General features: G+C 37.8%; 1 protein-coding gene and 1 non-coding gene across 2 annotated transcripts; one reads left to right on the forward strand and one right to left on the reverse strand.

Annotated features, from left to right (window-relative positions):
* Positions 1-585: 585 nt before the first annotated feature.
* LOC103700865 (40S ribosomal protein S19-like) lies at positions 586-5,150 on the reverse strand. Its single transcript, XM_008782760.3, has 4 exons — positions 4,956-5,150; positions 2,272-2,362; positions 1,963-2,146; positions 586-949 (listed from the first exon to the last, which is right to left on the reverse strand). The coding sequence occupies exons 1-4, from the start codon at positions 5,037-5,039 to the stop codon at positions 877-879; spliced, it is 432 nt and encodes a 143-aa protein (XP_008780982.1). The 5' UTR covers positions 5,040-5,150; the 3' UTR covers positions 586-876.
* A 10,142-nt stretch (positions 5,151-15,292) lies between these two features.
* On the forward strand, positions 15,293-16,125 carry LOC103700863. The gene is made up of 2 exons (XR_005506484.1): positions 15,293-15,486; positions 15,765-16,125. It is a non-coding gene; the product is annotated as an uncharacterized LOC103700863 (transcript).
* The last annotated feature ends 1,681 nt before the right edge of the window (positions 16,126-17,806 follow it).

Consider the following 17,806-nt stretch of genomic DNA (forward strand, 5'->3'; position numbering starts at 1 on the left):
CTCAAGCAGCAGTAAGAACATTCGTGTTAAAAATCCTCCTCCCACCAACTGCCCAACCGCCAGCACATTGCAAGTATGATCTAATGACAAAAGCTGCTCCTTGACATGCGCTGCGAGATTTCCTCCACATGGATATGAAGGAATCTAACATCTGGATGAAATAAACCTCTAGTAGAGCCTAAATTAGCAGATTAGTGCTGAACACAAGACAATTGTGATCAAGAAAGCCCTCGAATTTTAATACATGTTTATATTGCCATCATACAATATGGTAACCTAAAACATTTCCATGAGCACCAACCAGACAGCAGATAACTTCTGATTAAGGAATGAACACCAGTGACTAAAATTACCAAAGAGATGGTTAAATGAATCAGCATTCAAACACGGCCTTAAAGGCCGCAGATTCGTTGACGAGCAAAACCATTGCTTGGCATGAGTTTCTCTTGGCACAGGTCCTGCAGATTCACCCTGATTCATTACAGAGTTTCTTATTCAAGGAAATCTTAGATTTTCTTCTATAATCAGCCAAAAAGAAGAAAAAAACCTCGATGACTACAAATAATAACAGGAACGGGCAGGGTCTTAAAGAACCATTCCAAGGCACCATTTTCTTTAGGCCATGTCGATAAAACAAGAGATCTCAAGTATTGATCAAACAGTAGATCTCAAGTATTGATCAAACAATAGATCTCAAGTATTTCATCAATAACCGTTCAGCTCATGGGGAATTTCATTCTAGATTTTAGACAGTCAGCAGCTAAGTAACACAACTGAAACCGATTAGGCAAAATTCAGACATCAAAAATGCTATAAAACTGACAGGAGTCAAGTTCTTCAAAAGAGACAAGCACAATTTAAGCACCTAACACTCGCTCAAGGAGCAACTACAACTCTTCCAGCAACCTGATCAAGATCACGCCGTCCCTGGGAGGTAATCATCCTTCCCCTGTAACACGGGGAAAAAAAAGTTGTCGTGAGCTATTATGCACAATCATAGGGAGTAAACACTCATTTAGTTGCTTTTCCCATTAAATATTATAAAGCAAGTACAGCTAGTGTAACTAGAATATTTCCCATCTATTCTGGTCATATACACCTCAATGCCAGAGTATCCATTGTGCAATATGTTTGAAGTTAAAATATAGAAGCAATCAGAATGCATATAAATGGAAAAAATATAGTTTGTGCTATATTATCTGAGTACCAAAGCAAGTAGCCTACAATTCCCTGGAATAGAAGGAAAAAAAATAATGTTCCCAAGTTGAAAATGATTTGGGAGTTTGATGCAGAATTTAGAGCGAAGCAGTGAGTTCACTGAGAGTTAAGCCAAAATATATTCAAAAAAAAAGAATGACAGAATAAATAAAAAATGATGTCAAATAAAGGTTTAAAGGTAATTTAGAAACAGCATCCAATGGATAAGTAGTACTACCAGCAACAAAAAATAGCAGCAGGAAGAAATCCTATTGTAGTACAACATAGATTAGTATTTTTTTTCATTATTAAGTCATGAAGAATTCATGAATGGTCCACAAAATCATAGATCAATAAACATCTCGTAGACAATTCAGTTTTCCCAGATTTATCAGATAAGCACTAAATCAGAAAAAAGTGAATACAGTTGCAGCTTTTCAATAGTCAGAGAATACTGAAAACTGTCAGGCAACGGCAGAAACATTGATAGGTCTTAATAACAGTGACATTTAGGCTGACAGAATCATTATACAACACAGCATCTTATGAACAATGTAAAGGACTACATATGATACTTCATACCAAATCATAATTCAGGATTATACCACTAACTTCAATAATCACTGCAATTGATATGTTGGCCCATAAGAGGAAAAGGTTGTGGTTTGAAGAGACCAAAGTAATCTTCTAAATCATGAAATGACTGGGAGTATATGATAATTTGTCCCAAAGAAAACTTGTAGCAATAGAGCAACAAATCCTCACCCTTTAGGATCAAAATCAATAATGGCCATCTCCTGCAACTGTTGCAGAATGTGCCTAGCTATTGCCCCACTGCTTTTGCAGAAATGCGGGGGGCGGCTTCCATTCCTCTTGCGCCCTCCATAAATCTTTTGGAAACCACCAACTCCAATACCCTGTCTCAGATATATCTTCCTTGCCATAGAAGCTGTAAGGAAATGTGGGACATTAACTAAGGGAAGTGTTGAAAAATAAGCAATAAGCTCCAACTAATTTCCAAAAATATCATTTTCATGTTGTGTCAGGAAGTAAGAACTGTGAAATGTCAAATACCAGCTCTGATGTAGTACCAATCAGGGTCGTATGGAGCAAGCTCCTTAAATCTTCCAGTCTTGACAATATCTGTCCAGTGAGGAAGCTCCATCTATTTACATAAGCAACAAATGTATGAAGAGAGTTAAAAAAAAAAAAAACAGCAACCAGTGGATGAAATAAATCTTTTGCTTCTGCATGCATGGTTGAATATTGGAAAGATTAATAATATGATAATTTAGTATGCTTGATTCTATCCAGTGCTTGCATTTATGGTCCACTTGATCAACCTGCCTAGAGATTATGACAAACAGTTACATATTCTCATGTCATTCTTAACAACATAGATCCCTGATAAAACAACAGAGAGAGAAACATTCAGTGGCATGGTCTTCTCATACCCCATGCAGATCAATATATCCATTTTCAGTCACCAGGCTCCTCCAACTCCAACCAAATATGTCCATCAACTTCTGTGAAACTGAGAAATCCAGGTTTTGGTCACCATCAATTTGTTGCAACTACAGAGCATACAAACGCCACCTTAAACTTTTTTTTTCTAAATAACATAAAAAACCTTGATGCAATCAATCTACCACCATCAGAAAAACGTATAGAGTTTCTAACCTGGCTGTTGGCCAAAACTCAGATCTTTTCCCCCAACAGTTCTTCCCTTCCAACTAACACAAACCTCCCCTTGCACGATCATAATGAGGTCTCCCTCAAATCTTTTCCAATAACATTTATTTGTTACAGCTGCCCCTTGCTCCATATGCCACTTTAGGTAAAACTTAAAAGCTCTATCTGATCTGTCAGCCAAAACTTATTACTTTGTCTCAGACCAGCTTTCCTGCCCAGGCCACAAGCTATAAAGTGTTCTAAAAATGCAACACCCCCACCCACCCCACACACCCACACCCACACACACAAAAAAAAAAAAAAAAATCTTAAGAGGAAATTACATCCCCTTCTGCTCATTTGGCCTCTATCCTCCAGATTTAGGTTTGGCAAAACAAATATGAGACTTCTAACAAGAAATCATGTAATTTGTTGGTTACACGTTTAACAGATACAAAAATATTGGAACATTTGACTAATTGTACACAAATGCTGACTACAAAGGTCTAAGCATACTCGAATGCTGGGATATATAAGCACCGCATACGAAGCCCATACCCATATCCCAATTTGACACTCATGTATGGACCCATAATAGCATATACCATCTCCAAGCACATGAATTCCCACTATTCTAATCCCCTGCTTTGTAGCCCCCATTCACTTCAAAAAAATCATATGCTCATGTTCAAACCAGTTTTTTCATCAATAAAATGAAGGGCAATGGCTGCCCCATCTTTCCAATTTACATCCCATCTCAACTCATGTTCTCTTGGAATCAATCTAGAACCTACAATCACATAATTAAGCCACCAAAAGGTATCACCTTTTCTCTTTGCATCTGAGGAGGTAAAGTTAACATTGCAACAACATAGTGACCAGTAATCACAAGGTACCACAAATAAACTGTGATTCCTTTGAACGCATGCTATATGGCATTTTCCTATGTGACCTAGCAACTCACTATGATATGCACATAAAGTACAAGTGAGTCGTGCAACAAATTATAAGATGCATTAAATTTAAGTCAGAAACCAAGGCAATAGCAGAGCCAGAATGACCAGTCAGCATTGAGGAGAAAAAAATCAAAATTTGCAGAGCTGCATTTCATCAGACAGTTAACAGTTTAGTGTGTGAAGATTTTCAGCCTTCAAATAGAACCAAGACAAGAAAAATCACCTCAGACTCCTGCCTTCAGAAAAATGAAGACCACTTGGGCCCTCAGTAACTAAGTTAAGAATAATATAAAGATCTCCATTGGTATGCCAACACACAACATAGACATGCACCAAAAGCAACAGAGCGTGTAGTTAAAAACAGAACATAACCATGATTTCAAGAAATAAAGAACTTTCCAACATAAAATACTATGCGATATCATAACGGCCCAAGGATATGTAGTTATAAGAGGAAGATGGAACAAATTTTGAAATCTACAAGTATCCCAAGAAGCTCAACTGCAGAGGCTTGTTTCACGCTTATGCAACTATGCATGTGTATGAGTGTAAGAAAGAGAAACTAGCAAAAACTTAAGTCAGAAATAAATGTTCAGAAACTAGTGTCAAATTGTCATGACTGCCCATCATGAGTCAGTTGTTCACCACCTTTCTCGGAGAAATATTTCTACAAATTTGTGACAGATAAATTGCTAATAGTTAGTATTGTGGTTCAATGGAATCTATTCTATGTAGATAACACAGTATTGCTAAAAGCAAAGAATTATGGCTGCATATTCAATTCCATAAATCAAGTTTTTGGATGGTCGGAGACAACATCATAAGAACTGCCGCTAGTCATCTAGAGAAATTAGAATGAATGGAAATTATAATAAGAATCTTCTTAGTAAAAGAAATTAACGCAGATTACCAATGAATCGTGACGAACATGCAAAGAAAATTACAAAAGGGGAAAAAAAGCAATTCTATAAACCCACGAAAAACTTGTGCAGTCGCCGTCAGCAAATTGAAACGAATCATATATCATAGCTAAGGTGATGACCTTTTAAGAAACAAATGGATCTTCCAATGAGTTTGTAAGACGATAAAAATCGAAAACCTTAGCTCAAGAATTGAAGAAGAAACGATTACCTTGCCGGAGCGCTTGAGATGGGCGGCGTACGCCTTGACGAATTCGTGGGCCGAGACGTCCTTCACCGTCCTGGCCGCCTCCATCGTCGCTGCTTTGGGGGCTGCTCTCGGCGGCGGTGCAGAGGCAAAAAAAGGAGAGACCGGGAGTTGCGCGGTCTCTAGGGTTTTAAGTCGCGAACGCAGCCCATAAATTATTAGGTAAGGTTTTGCTGCGACGGTGTTTTAAGAGTTTTAATTATTTTTTTCTGAAAAATGTTTTGACTTGGTTCAACCAAGTCAAATAGTTTGGGTTGAATCATATCTAAAACTAACTCAACCCATACCTTTTTCATTAAAAAATATTTATTTTTATTCTTTTAACACTCTCTCCCACCTTCCATCTATCCTCCACTGATACCCTCTTCCTCGTCACTACCACCTCCCTCCTTGCATCGTCCGATTTCTCGTAAGTTCGCTTCCATCCACCTCCACGCCTTCTCTTTCTCACCTCCTTTACTATTTTTCCTGTCATCGCACGCCTCTCTACTTGTTGTGGGATGGGATTCCCAGTTTAGTCCCACATCGATTAATCAGCGGAAAGGTCTGTGCTTTAAATGGGGGGCTCAATAACCTCTTCTTACCGAAGAGCCTTTTATAGGACAAAACCGTGAGGGTCGCCCAAGCCCCCTATACGAGCTCCGCGCCCACGGGGCCCAGAGCGGACAATACCTCGGGAGGGACGCAGTCGCTTTCCCTGCTCGGCCGGTGTGTGGGCTGGTGCCAGGGTGAAAACCCCGCATCACTACTGTGGTTAGTTTTCCAGCCATTTCGCCTCCATCTACCACGTCGCATCATGATAAGGACGCTCTCATCCACCCTCTCCATCCTTTTTATTTTTTTCCTAACTTTTTTCATTTCATCCAAGTAAGGACTTTACATTAGCGACAATGAGTAGGTGATGTTGCTGCCTCCATCGGAGTATGGAGGGGGTTTAGAGGGGGCTGATTCGTTTTCTCTATCAGTAGATTAAGGATCAAGCTGAAGAGAGGAGAAGGCCGTTTGAAAAAAAGCCCCTCAACTTCAACAAAATTATGATTTCTACAGTTCGAGAAAATTACCGTACCAACCAAGCACATGATTGGCTACAAGCGGTTGCCGATGGATGAATTTTGACCATCCATGTTGAATTGGACGACCAAAGTTTTTTCTTAGATAAAAATTGATTTTACGCTTCGAAGCACCATAGAAATTGCCTCTCTTTTTTTTGAGATTTTCTAATGAAAAGATGAAAGACATTGTCTATAAAAGATTCACCAACCAGTTCCTTTTTGCTCACATTGATTAAGTTTTGAATAAAGCTCCCATCCTAGATCACCCAATCGCTCTTAAACAAGTCTCAGTGGTTCAAATCAATAAAGAGGCTCAATTAATGGCGATTTCACCATCCTCTTGTCAATTTTCTGTCAAATTTCAGCTTATTTAATATTATCGGCCCAATTAAGTAATCTTGTATGCCATTCTGTTGAAAATTAAGCTCGAATTGAGCTTTAAAAAAGGTAAACAAATCAAGTTTGTTCTTGGAATTCGAGTTTTAAAATGAATACAAACCAAGCTTGCTTAGAACTAAGCTCGATTAAGCATGGCCCATTTACACCCCTACCCACCTCATTCCCATCAAGCCCAATCTCCATTCTTTCCAAGTACCAAATAAAATATTTCATCTTACTATTTAAACAATTATAACTTTTGTATTTTATTTTTAACTTTACAATAGATTATTTTTAGATTTTTTTCCTATAAATTTAGTTTAATTTTATTTATACTTTATTATTGGAATTTCATTTGTACCCTCTTACATTTGTTATTCTTGCTTTTCAGATTTTATATTGCATTTTTAATTTTATTAAACTTTTTTTAATATGATTTTAGCTTAAATTTATGTGTTATTCATTTTACTTTTGTTTTAATATTTTTTTTTTGTATCTTCTCTTCTAATTTTTTGCCAACTGTTTTCATTTTTTTCTTCTATCACTATATATATAGGAAATAAGGGCTTGCACAACTCAAACTTGTTGACGCTTTCCGGAAGCATCGGAACTTTTTTTAGCATTTATACTCTGCAATGCCTATACAAATTAGGCTTAACCTTTTTGGAAAGCTTCATTGGCGACACGTCTTAGCATCACCTATATTTGGATATTTTGACCCTTTTTTCTTTACAAATTAGGCTCAACCATTTTGGAAAGCTTGATTGGTAGCACATTTTAGCATTGCCTATATTTGGATATTTTGACAATTTTTTTAAAAGCGTTGGGAATTTAATAACCTAATGATGCATAATAGCGTTGTCGGGTGAAACCCCCAACACACATGAACTTTCTTCTCTCTCACTATCAGATACCCCCCCCCCCCCCCCCCCTCTATTGTTGCCCAAGATGACAACCGAAGAAGGAGAAAGGGATAAATTGGATTTTCTAAATTTTTATAAACTTAAATATTTTTAAGTAAAATTAATCTGAATTTTAGTATGCATAGTACAAACAAATCAAACACTAAGATTTTATAGTGGTTTGAAGCAAAACTTAGCTTCTAGATCCATTTTTCAAGGCTTTCTTCTTGGAAATTTCACTATAATCTATGAACTAGATTACAACACGATTTTTTTCGGGCTCACAACTAAATCTAGTTAATTTTTCTAGTAAATAACCAAAACCAAGTTGTTTTTCTAGTATAGCTAAACCAACCTTAAGTTCCAACACTCAGAAACTCTTTGCTAATTTTCAAGCTTAGCAAAACTTTGTTGAATGGTTAGAAAAATCGATCAAATCTCAAGGGTGCTGCACCTTCCAGATTCATTTAAAGGAAGGAGTATAGCAAAACTTTGAAGTCGTATACTCGTATTGGCAGGTACAAAACTGACTTGTCCAGACTTTACTACACCCACCTTTTATGCACTTTTATTTCTTTTGACGCGGAGGGTAGAACTCACGGCAGGTTGACGCGAACTATCGTAGTACCAAAAACAATGGCAAAGAGAGCAGAAGGGTGGCAATGGAAGACCATCCTTTATGTTGGCGAAGGCCAAGGTGGGCCAAGTTAGCAAAGCTCGCGTGCGGCGGAGGCTGGTGTGGGCCAAGTCGCAATCGAACGTCGGGGGGGCGCTTGGGATGATTGGTTTAAAGACCATGGTTAAGCCTTTACTATCACCTACGGGTTTTAGTGAGATGGCAGCGCCTACGGTCCCAACAGTGGTATCAAAACCAGCGCTACGGGTTCGATTCCCAGGATAAGCGAATTAAAAAAAAAAAAAAACTCCGTTGCTGGGGGGAGAGAATTATTGGCGGAGGCCGGTGTGGGCCAAGTCAGCAGGGCTCTCTTGCCGGGGGAATTGTTGGCGGAGGTCGGTGTGGGCCAAGTCAGCAAGGTTCGTCCGCGGTGGAGGCCGGTGCGGGCCGAGTCGCAATCGAATGCCGGTTAAGCTTTTACTATCACCTGCAGGTTTTAGTGAGATGGCAGCACCTACGGTCCCAACACTTTGTGGGAATAGCAACCGTGCTTCACTCTGTGTTATGTTCACTACCTCCTATATTCCATGGCTGCAGCGAATGTTCCAACATTGGTTCTGCAGTGGCTCGAGAAAGACTTTAGAGCCTTCTTGCGGGGGCCTCCCAACAAAAGAGCTTTACATCTTATTTCCTGGGAGGTGGCGTGCTCTCCCAAAGCAAAAGGAGGGCTAGTCATTCAAAACGCAGCAAGCATTTACGTGCAAGCAAGCTGGCCAGCCGGAACTCCATCCAGCTGCAGGCTGCTGCTCGGACTCATCCTCTTCTTCTGTTTCATTTGCAGAATTTGTAGCAGCATGGGATGGCATTCGATATGCAGTTTACAGGTTTAAGGCACATCAAATTTGGTTCCAAGGAGATTCTGCTATAATACTAGCTTGGATTTCTGCAGGAGCTCAAACAAAGGAGGCAATTAACACAGTTCTGTTGGATATCCTCCAGTTGAAAAAAGGGCTTTCTTTGTGTTCCAGGCATCATCCCACATTCATACAGAAGGCAATCGTGCTGCTGACTGGACAGCAACAAGAGCCTCTGAGGAGTCAACGTCGACGGTAATAGGTTACTTCAACCGGAGTTGGTAAAATATTTTGTGGGCTGATATATGTTGTGGAACTTATGGCAGGTTTTAGTTTGGCTTGGCTCTTTGTTGTACCCAAAAAAATGGTGCAGCACCATAGTCCTTGCTCATATAGGACCTTACCATTAGTTTAGTGCTTATCAAAATAATCTTTGTCATTAAGAATTGGATACATGATGATTATGGGGGCGATGCTGAAAAATACAAATATAATGCTTCAGCAAGAAATGCCTTAGCTGATTTGGACGAGGGCCACCAGATGCTTCCTTCTAAAAGTGAATGGAGGGGACACTCTGAGGTGGAGATTCCCTCCTTTACTTTTTCTTAATCCTCTCAATACCATTCAGATTCTCCCCTCATGCAATTGTTGGATATGCTTGGTGTCTCTGCTGCAAGAAGATAAAAAGTTGAAGCTTCTCCTTTTTCTTTGCACTCTCATTTTAATAATCCATTAAGAAGATAAAACTGCCTATCATTCGAGCAAAAGGTTATGCGGGCCTAAAGAAGAAACTAGTTGTTGTAGGGATTCATGCCGGTTAATGTTTAGTCCCATATTGGCTATGCATCGATTAAATTTTAGGTAGTTATACAAGATCAAGAAACTCAAATAATATCTTTCAGCTAGTCTTTTTGAATGAGATCCTGAGTTGAAACAAATAGTATTAGAGCGGACTCGACCTATAGCTTATGTAGACTAGCGAACACTTTAGTATGGGCCTATTGGGCATGTGTTTGTTCCATATCGGCTATGCACTTAGTAGATTTTGAGTACTTATACATGGTAAAAAAATTTAAATAATATGTTCGAACTAGCTTTTTTGGATGAGGACACAGGTATGCTGGTTTTCTAATTAGAATTTGGGTGGTCCACATAGCACTCTGAACTAATATAATCGGCAAGAAATTGCGATGTTCGAATGAAAATTTGAGGGTCAAGTAAGGGTTCTTTCTTTTTTCAGTAAAAGGTCAATAAGGGTTCTTTGCTAGCTAGGTTGTTCTTTTTGTTAATGAGCTCAACATCACCTGATTTATCTGGAAATATGAGCCATTTGGGACATTTATCAACACAGGATTACGTTATCCAATCTAACCAAACCAACCGCTGGGTAAGTGTAAACTGATCTACTTCCAATCAAGTTGATCAATAATTTAAAAGTAATATCTAATCTAATCATGGAGATCGATTGAGTCTTTACTCCACCAGAAGGCTAAATCTATCACTACTCATGTGAAGAAGCTATATTTTACAATAATAGGCCTTGTGGTATCTTTGCATTTCTGGAGTTATATGGACAATGCAATATCACTTGGTTCCAAGCTTGTAAATCTCTACTGTAATTTGTTTCTAATCTCAATAAAAGCTGGGCGGCTATCTCTACCTCCCTTTCTTTCATTCATTCATTCATTCAAAAAAAAAAAAAAAGCATCTCAAAAAGCATTTGTTATCCCTTTGTCTCTCAAAAAGCATCTCATCCTCCATGAGCAGCATCACAACGTCATATCACTCGTTAGCTACATCAACTTCGACGAGGTGAGCATACAAGTGAAGGATGGCCTTCCTATATGATACATGATTCTGGAAATTGGGGAATATAGAAAGCTTTCATGAAAATAAGAGCATTTTCCAAAGACTATACCTGCTTGGTAAGCCGGTACCCTCTTCTTTATCATTTTCAAAATTTATTCATTTTTTTTTTGTGCAACAGCAACTTACACGCCGGGCATGGGTACAACCAATAAAATTAGAAAAAAGAAATCCTCCCGAGGGGTGGGCTGCAAATGAGGCCACCCAATCGACCACATTGTTCGCCTTCCTATAAACGTGAGTGGCCCACGAGAAACCATCATCGCCTAAGAATTTACGAACATCACAAAGCAGCAGACTCGAACTCTTACCGAGACCCAACCTGTATCCACAAATTTATTAATCATTCAAATGCAAATAATCCACTATATCTACTTCACAACTAAATTAGCCCTTGTAATTTTCTTTTACCCATGCTATAAAAAAAAATAACCCCACGATGAGAGAAAGATAAAAATAAGTAGATATTGAAATATGTTTGTAAAAATTAAAATGTAGTTTAAATTTTATATAAGAGATACATATTATATGCATGATTAATATTTGAAAAATATATTCTCATTTAAAAAGTGCATGTACATGTTGGGGGCGAAAGGAATTATTGAAAAGTAACATCCGATGAAATATATTAAAAAGTAATGCATATGGTAAGTCCTTCGCCTAATAAAGTTTGGTTGAAGTATATGTATTTCACAATATGAAATTTAATCAAGTAACAAAGTACATCAAATATAACAATAAAGATTCAGTAAATTTATATATAATTATAGGCTCGCTGAAAAGAGCAATTTATGGTAACAAAATCCTATGAAAATCATAAATTAATAAAAGGGATTAATTTAAAATACATACAATAAAATTTATGCCTGATATATTTTTCTTAAATTCCAAGCAATGCACAATATGCAATTTAACCAGAAATTAAGAAATAGTTTATCATATGAAAAGTCCCAAATCAGTGAATGGATATCTTGGTACAATTTGCTTGTGAGGTTGTTCCTGATTCCATGCCTGCAACTTGTAACAAAAAGCAAAACAAATATAATTTATATACAATAATGAAAAGAAATTTACTGGATAAAACAAATTGAAAGAGCTATAAAACCAAAAAAACAATGATAGACACATGAATTTTCATTCAAAAAGTAATTCTGGTAAATAAATCCTATGGAGAGGGGGAACTTAGAAAAAGGATCAAGTTGCAACATTTACAATTTTTATGCTTGATAAATTTTCTTAAAGGCACAATATCCTGTTTAATCAAAAAATATAAAATTAGATAAATCGCACAATTAAATCTCAAAGATATAAATTTATACCTTGGTGCAATTATTGGCCAAGCTCCTCTGGCCTAATTCCAAATCTACAACATTTTTAGCAGAAACAATACAAATATAATTTCTATGCAACATAGAAAAGAAATTTAATGAACAATATAAATCAAAAGAACTATAAAAGAATAGAAAAACACTAACAAAATATTTTAGAAAAGCTACATCAAAAGAAAGAAGATATAAATCTTAAAATAATAAATAAGAATTTTGTGGCAGCACTCCAAATAAAGAGAGTTATCTCGTAATTTTGGGTTTTTAGGCACTCACCCCTTTCTCATAAACATCTTGACACAGAAAGCTCCAATAGGAGTCTGAGCCGTGTCTCGATCCCAATATGGCTAATCATCCTCTTGGATCAGCTATTTATCTATATTAATGCAGAAGAAAGCCAATTTTTTTTTTTTAGTTTTGTCTAATTCTAATTCCTCATAGGGAGAAATTTACTTTTTTATCTTGGTGATAGAAGGTTCTTGAATTGGGGCTTATATTTTCTTTGTAGCAACTATTTACTCATCCCGAGCGGCCGAAGTGAAGAGAAGGAGTCATGACCCGACCAAATCTAAATCCTCGACCTAGAAGATATGGAGCCAGTTCCATATTGGGGATATCCAAGGGCTTCTTCGAGAAAAGTAGAATCACAAAAACCTTTTTTTTTTTTGGTAAAACCTTTTTTTTTTTTTTGGTCAAGTTAGTTGTCTGCTTTACGACTGGATCCATCGTACCAATGACCGTCATTGACTTTGATTCCCTTTAGCAGGGTTTAAAGTGTCGTGCTTGTGCTTCTTCCGAGAAAGCTAGTTAGCCAGACTCATTCAATAACCCTGTTTGTTGAGCTAGTTGACTTTAAAGTAGTTAACTTAAAGACTGAAAATTTTCGAACAGTTTGAGCTACGGCTTCCGCTAGCGCGTGATACTGACTTGAAGCTACTCCCATTTTGATGGAGTTGTACTGGCTCTGGCACAGATTCAGATACTAGAGAAAGCTCACATATTAATCATAATCTTTAGAGAAAAGAAAGTGATTTTATAGTTCCAGTAAAAGACAGCAATGGAGGGTGTAGTGGAGAGAGCCAAGATCAAATATGACAGTTGGAGGGGAGTGAAATGCTTACATGCAACTAGAACAACCCACCCTTTATCGCTCAAGTCATTGGCCTCCTTTTCCGAGCTATGCCATCCCAGTTTTGAAATTTTAATCTCCTTTTCCGAGCTATTAAATAAACTATCCCATTTTAATGTAATACATGGCCATGATGTGGCATTCTTGGAAACAAGTTTTAATTGGAAAACAAACTATTAAAAATTTTCGGTCAATTTAAAATTCTAAAATTAATTTTTAATAGAATATAGCATGCTATTTTTTAAAAAAATTTGGGATTTTTTCTGAATTTGGGAAGGGGATGAACTTTCACTCTACTATCCTTTAATAGGTGTAGGGATAATACTGATGTAATTATGTATGAGAACTTAATATGCTAGTTTTGGCTTATTCCAAGAAACATCTTTTCCTTCCATGCATGATATCAAAATATCATGCAAATGAGCTCAAATTTGTATCTAAAAGATTGTCAAATTTGTGAAGTCCTTCATATGTATCTAGGAACATTCAGTTCATTAATATGGAGCTGACAATTCAACAATCAACTATCCCCATCATTAGCTCTAATTTTTCCACCATTACCGACCTTCCTAGCAAAATAAAAATATGTGCTACCTTTTGCATCTTTTTATTTGTGTTTTGAAATTAAAGACAATATTTTTGCACAAATAGCATTTTTTTACTGCAAGTACTTGCTTGTGACAACTTCTGTCACAATCTCTATCCTAGATGATTGTTGAGAATCTGTAGGTAAATATCATGTAGGCATCTCATGTTGGATTTTGAAACTAATCAGTTGCAGATGCCTTAGCTGATATAGGAAAATCTCTCATGAACTATTTCATATAGCAAAATCATGAGTAGCCCAATATCCTCTCTAATCTTAAAAATCCTTGTTACATGAACATTTGTTGTATCTATTTTGGGAGATTTCAGGATCAAGCGCTATCATTACATCAAAACCGACCAGTGATAGAGAATGCCGCAACTTTATTTTTTTAAACCGCACCAAGAAACAGCGCTTGAGTCGACTCTGCCATGCACAACGAGCTGACCCGCCATGGGTTCAGAGACCCACCCAGGGTATAACCCCATCTACTAACCGGTGCATCTATGCTGGCAAGGGATAGGTTTTGTTGCCATCTGCTCCGCCACACGACCTGCGGACCCACCGCTCCACCGCTGACTTGCAGCATGGCCGACGGGAGATGAATTAGAAAACATTACTATCATATCCTTCAAAGACCTCATCATGAGTCACTGACTATGTAGGACTCCATAAATTATGCTAAAGATGAAGATGTGACTCATGTAGGCCATTGGGTTTAGATATCTCTTACCCAAGTCACCAAACGGTGAAGGTTTTTTTGATCATTTCAACTAGGAAAATGCTACAGTCATGCATGCAGTCACCACTCAGTGCAGTAGTTTTAAATGGGAAGATAGTGGCTAAATGGCAATTGGACACTGGCAGATTTCACCTACCCTCTCTCTGTGTGCTGCATCAAATAGCCAACCGGTACAGTTTTAGCTGGACTTTGATAAAACAAGAAAAAGTGAAGGGAAAAAAAGAGAAGATTGGCAAGCACTCAGCTTCTTCTTCCTTTGTTTTTGTTGGTGGAAATTGGAAAGCACAAGAGATGATAAAGTAATAGAGTGAGGTGAAGGAGCACTGAGCTCACTACTTTGGCCACCAAGGTGGTAGTCTAGTGGTACTGGGCAGCAATTCTAACCACAAGGTCCCAAGTTCGAATCGCTGCGGCGACGATTAAATTGTGGATCGGAGCTCACTACTTTGGCCACTGCTTGGACTTGTGGTGTGGGACCGCTCTTGAACCGCTAGTAGCCGGAGTGGTGCCGGGTGTGACGTACTCACACGTGGGACTCGAGCCAGAGCTCAGAGAAGTAGCTGAGCCGGGCCCACGGGTGGGGAGGGTATGAGTAAAACCAGTTGGGGTGCCCAACACACGGCCATTTCTGCCCGCATCGAACATTCTCCTGGCGGGGCGGGGGCCCAGTGGGGGCTGCTACGCGGGATGAGCTTGTCCCTTCCTCTCCCCTACCCCTTTTCTTTAGCAAAAAAAAAAAAAAAAAAAAAAAAAAAAAAAAAAAAAAAAAAAAAAAAAAAAAAAAAAAGAAGAAAGAAAGAAAGAAAGAAAAAAAAAAGGAGCACTGAGCAACTTCCTGGTAATTCTGGACAAGTGGAGGGCTGTTATTTTCGTTGTCTGGGTTACGCTTTCTTAATACCCACTAACTTGAGACACGCTCGCTCTCTCCCTCTCTCGCTTTCTCTCTTTCTCGCTCGCCCCCTTCCTGAGGGTAAGGGAGAGGAAGCTAATTGAGTTAGGGTATGGAAGCTGCTTGTTGCTTCAGTTCCTAAGAGCTTGTTTAGAGGTATGTGAAGCTTTGCTTTGCTTTGCTTTGGAAGCCTCAGTTAAAATTCTCCTCTAAATCCTCTGTTTGATGATTATATGGATGCTTCCTCTCTTCATACGATTTTATTCCTTAATTTGTCCGTTTAGGAATTAGAGTAGAATCTTCTCGTTGATGGGTTTTCACAAGAAATTTGCAACTCTCTCGCGCGCGCGCGTTAAAGGAGTTGGGGAGTTGCCGTAGATTTCATATATTTAGATGTTTCTTTTTCTTTTATAATTAAGTTATTTATTTTGCAGAAAAGGATATATAACCTTTTCACAAATCACAAGTGATGATTAGGTTCCTAAACCCAGAAAGTGGTCTTAGGCTGGGATGAAGAAGGGTTATTTACTGTCTACTGGTTATTCCTTGAAAAATCTTCTAAAATGATTGGTTGGTTACCAATGTTTCTGAGGAAGGTAGAAACATATGTACCAGTTGATGCCTTTTATTTTCTATTTTCCATCTATTATGAAAGATTGATGGTGAGTTCAGGAGTACATGTTGAGCTTATTCTAAGAATTGTTGCTGCTTTTTAGAATTCTGCGTTTTAATGGAATAGAATTGTGTATAATTGTAGAATCTCCCCGGATCAGCGCATATACAAGTTTTTTTTTTCCCTTTTGGAAAAAAAGCCTCTTGATATTGATGCTGGTATCTCTTTTTTTCCACATATTCCATCAAATTGCATGGGACATCATCCTCTAGGGTCTGCGAAACTGCAATGGTAGCGTATGATATGTTAGACTCAAGCAGCGCTGGATCAGATTTTAAAACAATCGAACAATTTGCAATGTTTGACATGCAAATTAAGGATGGGTGTATTTGCTTCATTCATCTGAATCAGTTCTATGGTAGGTTTAGGGCCGATATAAAGTTTACTTGCATTACTCAGTTTAGAAGCATTTTTCTTTGCTGTCAATTAATATAGTGCACATGATGTAAGGAACTTTTATAGTTGTAATTTTCATAATAATAGCAATATTAACAAGAATAACTAACATCTAGCAGTTAGTGTTTATAACATACTGCTTAATTTTTAGTTGTAAACAATAATATCATAATTAACATATTGATATTATAAACATTTGTCAAAGGACCAACAAATGTGGTCACATAATTAATATATAGGCTGTGTATGCAACTGTTCAATGCTAATCCTGTTGCATATGTGCGCAAAGTGCGAGGCGAACCACCTTTTCAGTTCATATGCGGCCTAATTGCGTATACTAACTGTGAGTTATGTGGTGCGGTCAAGGGACTGCGTATGCATATGCAGCCATATATGCCAGCCTCATGCACCGCATTTAAAATGTTGTCCACCTATTGAGTGGAAGAAAAAAAAACGAAGAAAAGTATATCAGTTGCACTTTCGTGCCATAAAAAGGCTACTAAGGAGAACTTCATGTAGCTGTCTAGAGGATTGTTTGAGTGTTCTGCTGCACCTTTAGGTGGGGCTGGACTTATTCTAATACATATTCTCATACGTGTTTGGTAGGGCATATCCCTTAAAGGAAAAGTGTGGGTTTGGCATTGTTAATTTGACCCCATGTTATGTCTTACTGGTTGATGCTTCTTTCTTTAATGGATTCATCAAAATGTTCCACAGATTAACATTAATAAGAACTGAAAATATTTTTGCATAGGCATATACATTAACAACTAAATACATTTCTTCCATTGTTGAATCCTATTATTTGGAGTTCAAAGTTTTCTTCCTGGCATAAACCATCACCAGTACAAAATATCTTAGCAAGATTTGGTTTCTGTCAAGGCACCACTTTTAATTCAAAAGTTTTATTGGGGCTTTGACAGCTTCTAAGGTAACTGCAAGAACTCTATGTAACTACAAACATTTCTATTCTTCATCCGAACTATGATTGGTGCCTTGATCAACTAGAAAGACTCTTTTCAGCTGAAAAATGCTTAGTCTCTATGGTTTTAATTTTTTTCTAAACACATTATCTTTGCAACATATTAGATCAGTGAATCAAATCTTAAAAAGGCCTTTGCTTTCATTGCTCGCTGAATTAATAAATATTTTGTTATCCTTTTATTTTGGGTCCTCAGAATAGTAGAAACTCCACAGTAACTCATATACCCGCAAGAGTTGCCCGTTCAGATGAGCTCCTCATTTATTACCATAGGATGTTCTGTTCCAAATGATCGCTCATTGTTCTAGATAGTGGTACCACTTGTTTGTATCGGCATGCCAGCTCCTCATAAAAAGCCATTCAGTCAATCATATATCCATGCAAGCTTCTAAGAAATGCGGAAGTTCACAAGAGTCTCAAGAATT

Source organism: Phoenix dactylifera, chromosome 16 (genome assembly GCF_009389715.1).
Source record: "Phoenix dactylifera cultivar Barhee BC4 chromosome 16, palm_55x_up_171113_PBpolish2nd_filt_p, whole genome shotgun sequence".
Taxonomy (NCBI): domain Eukaryota; kingdom Viridiplantae; phylum Streptophyta; class Magnoliopsida; order Arecales; family Arecaceae; genus Phoenix; species Phoenix dactylifera.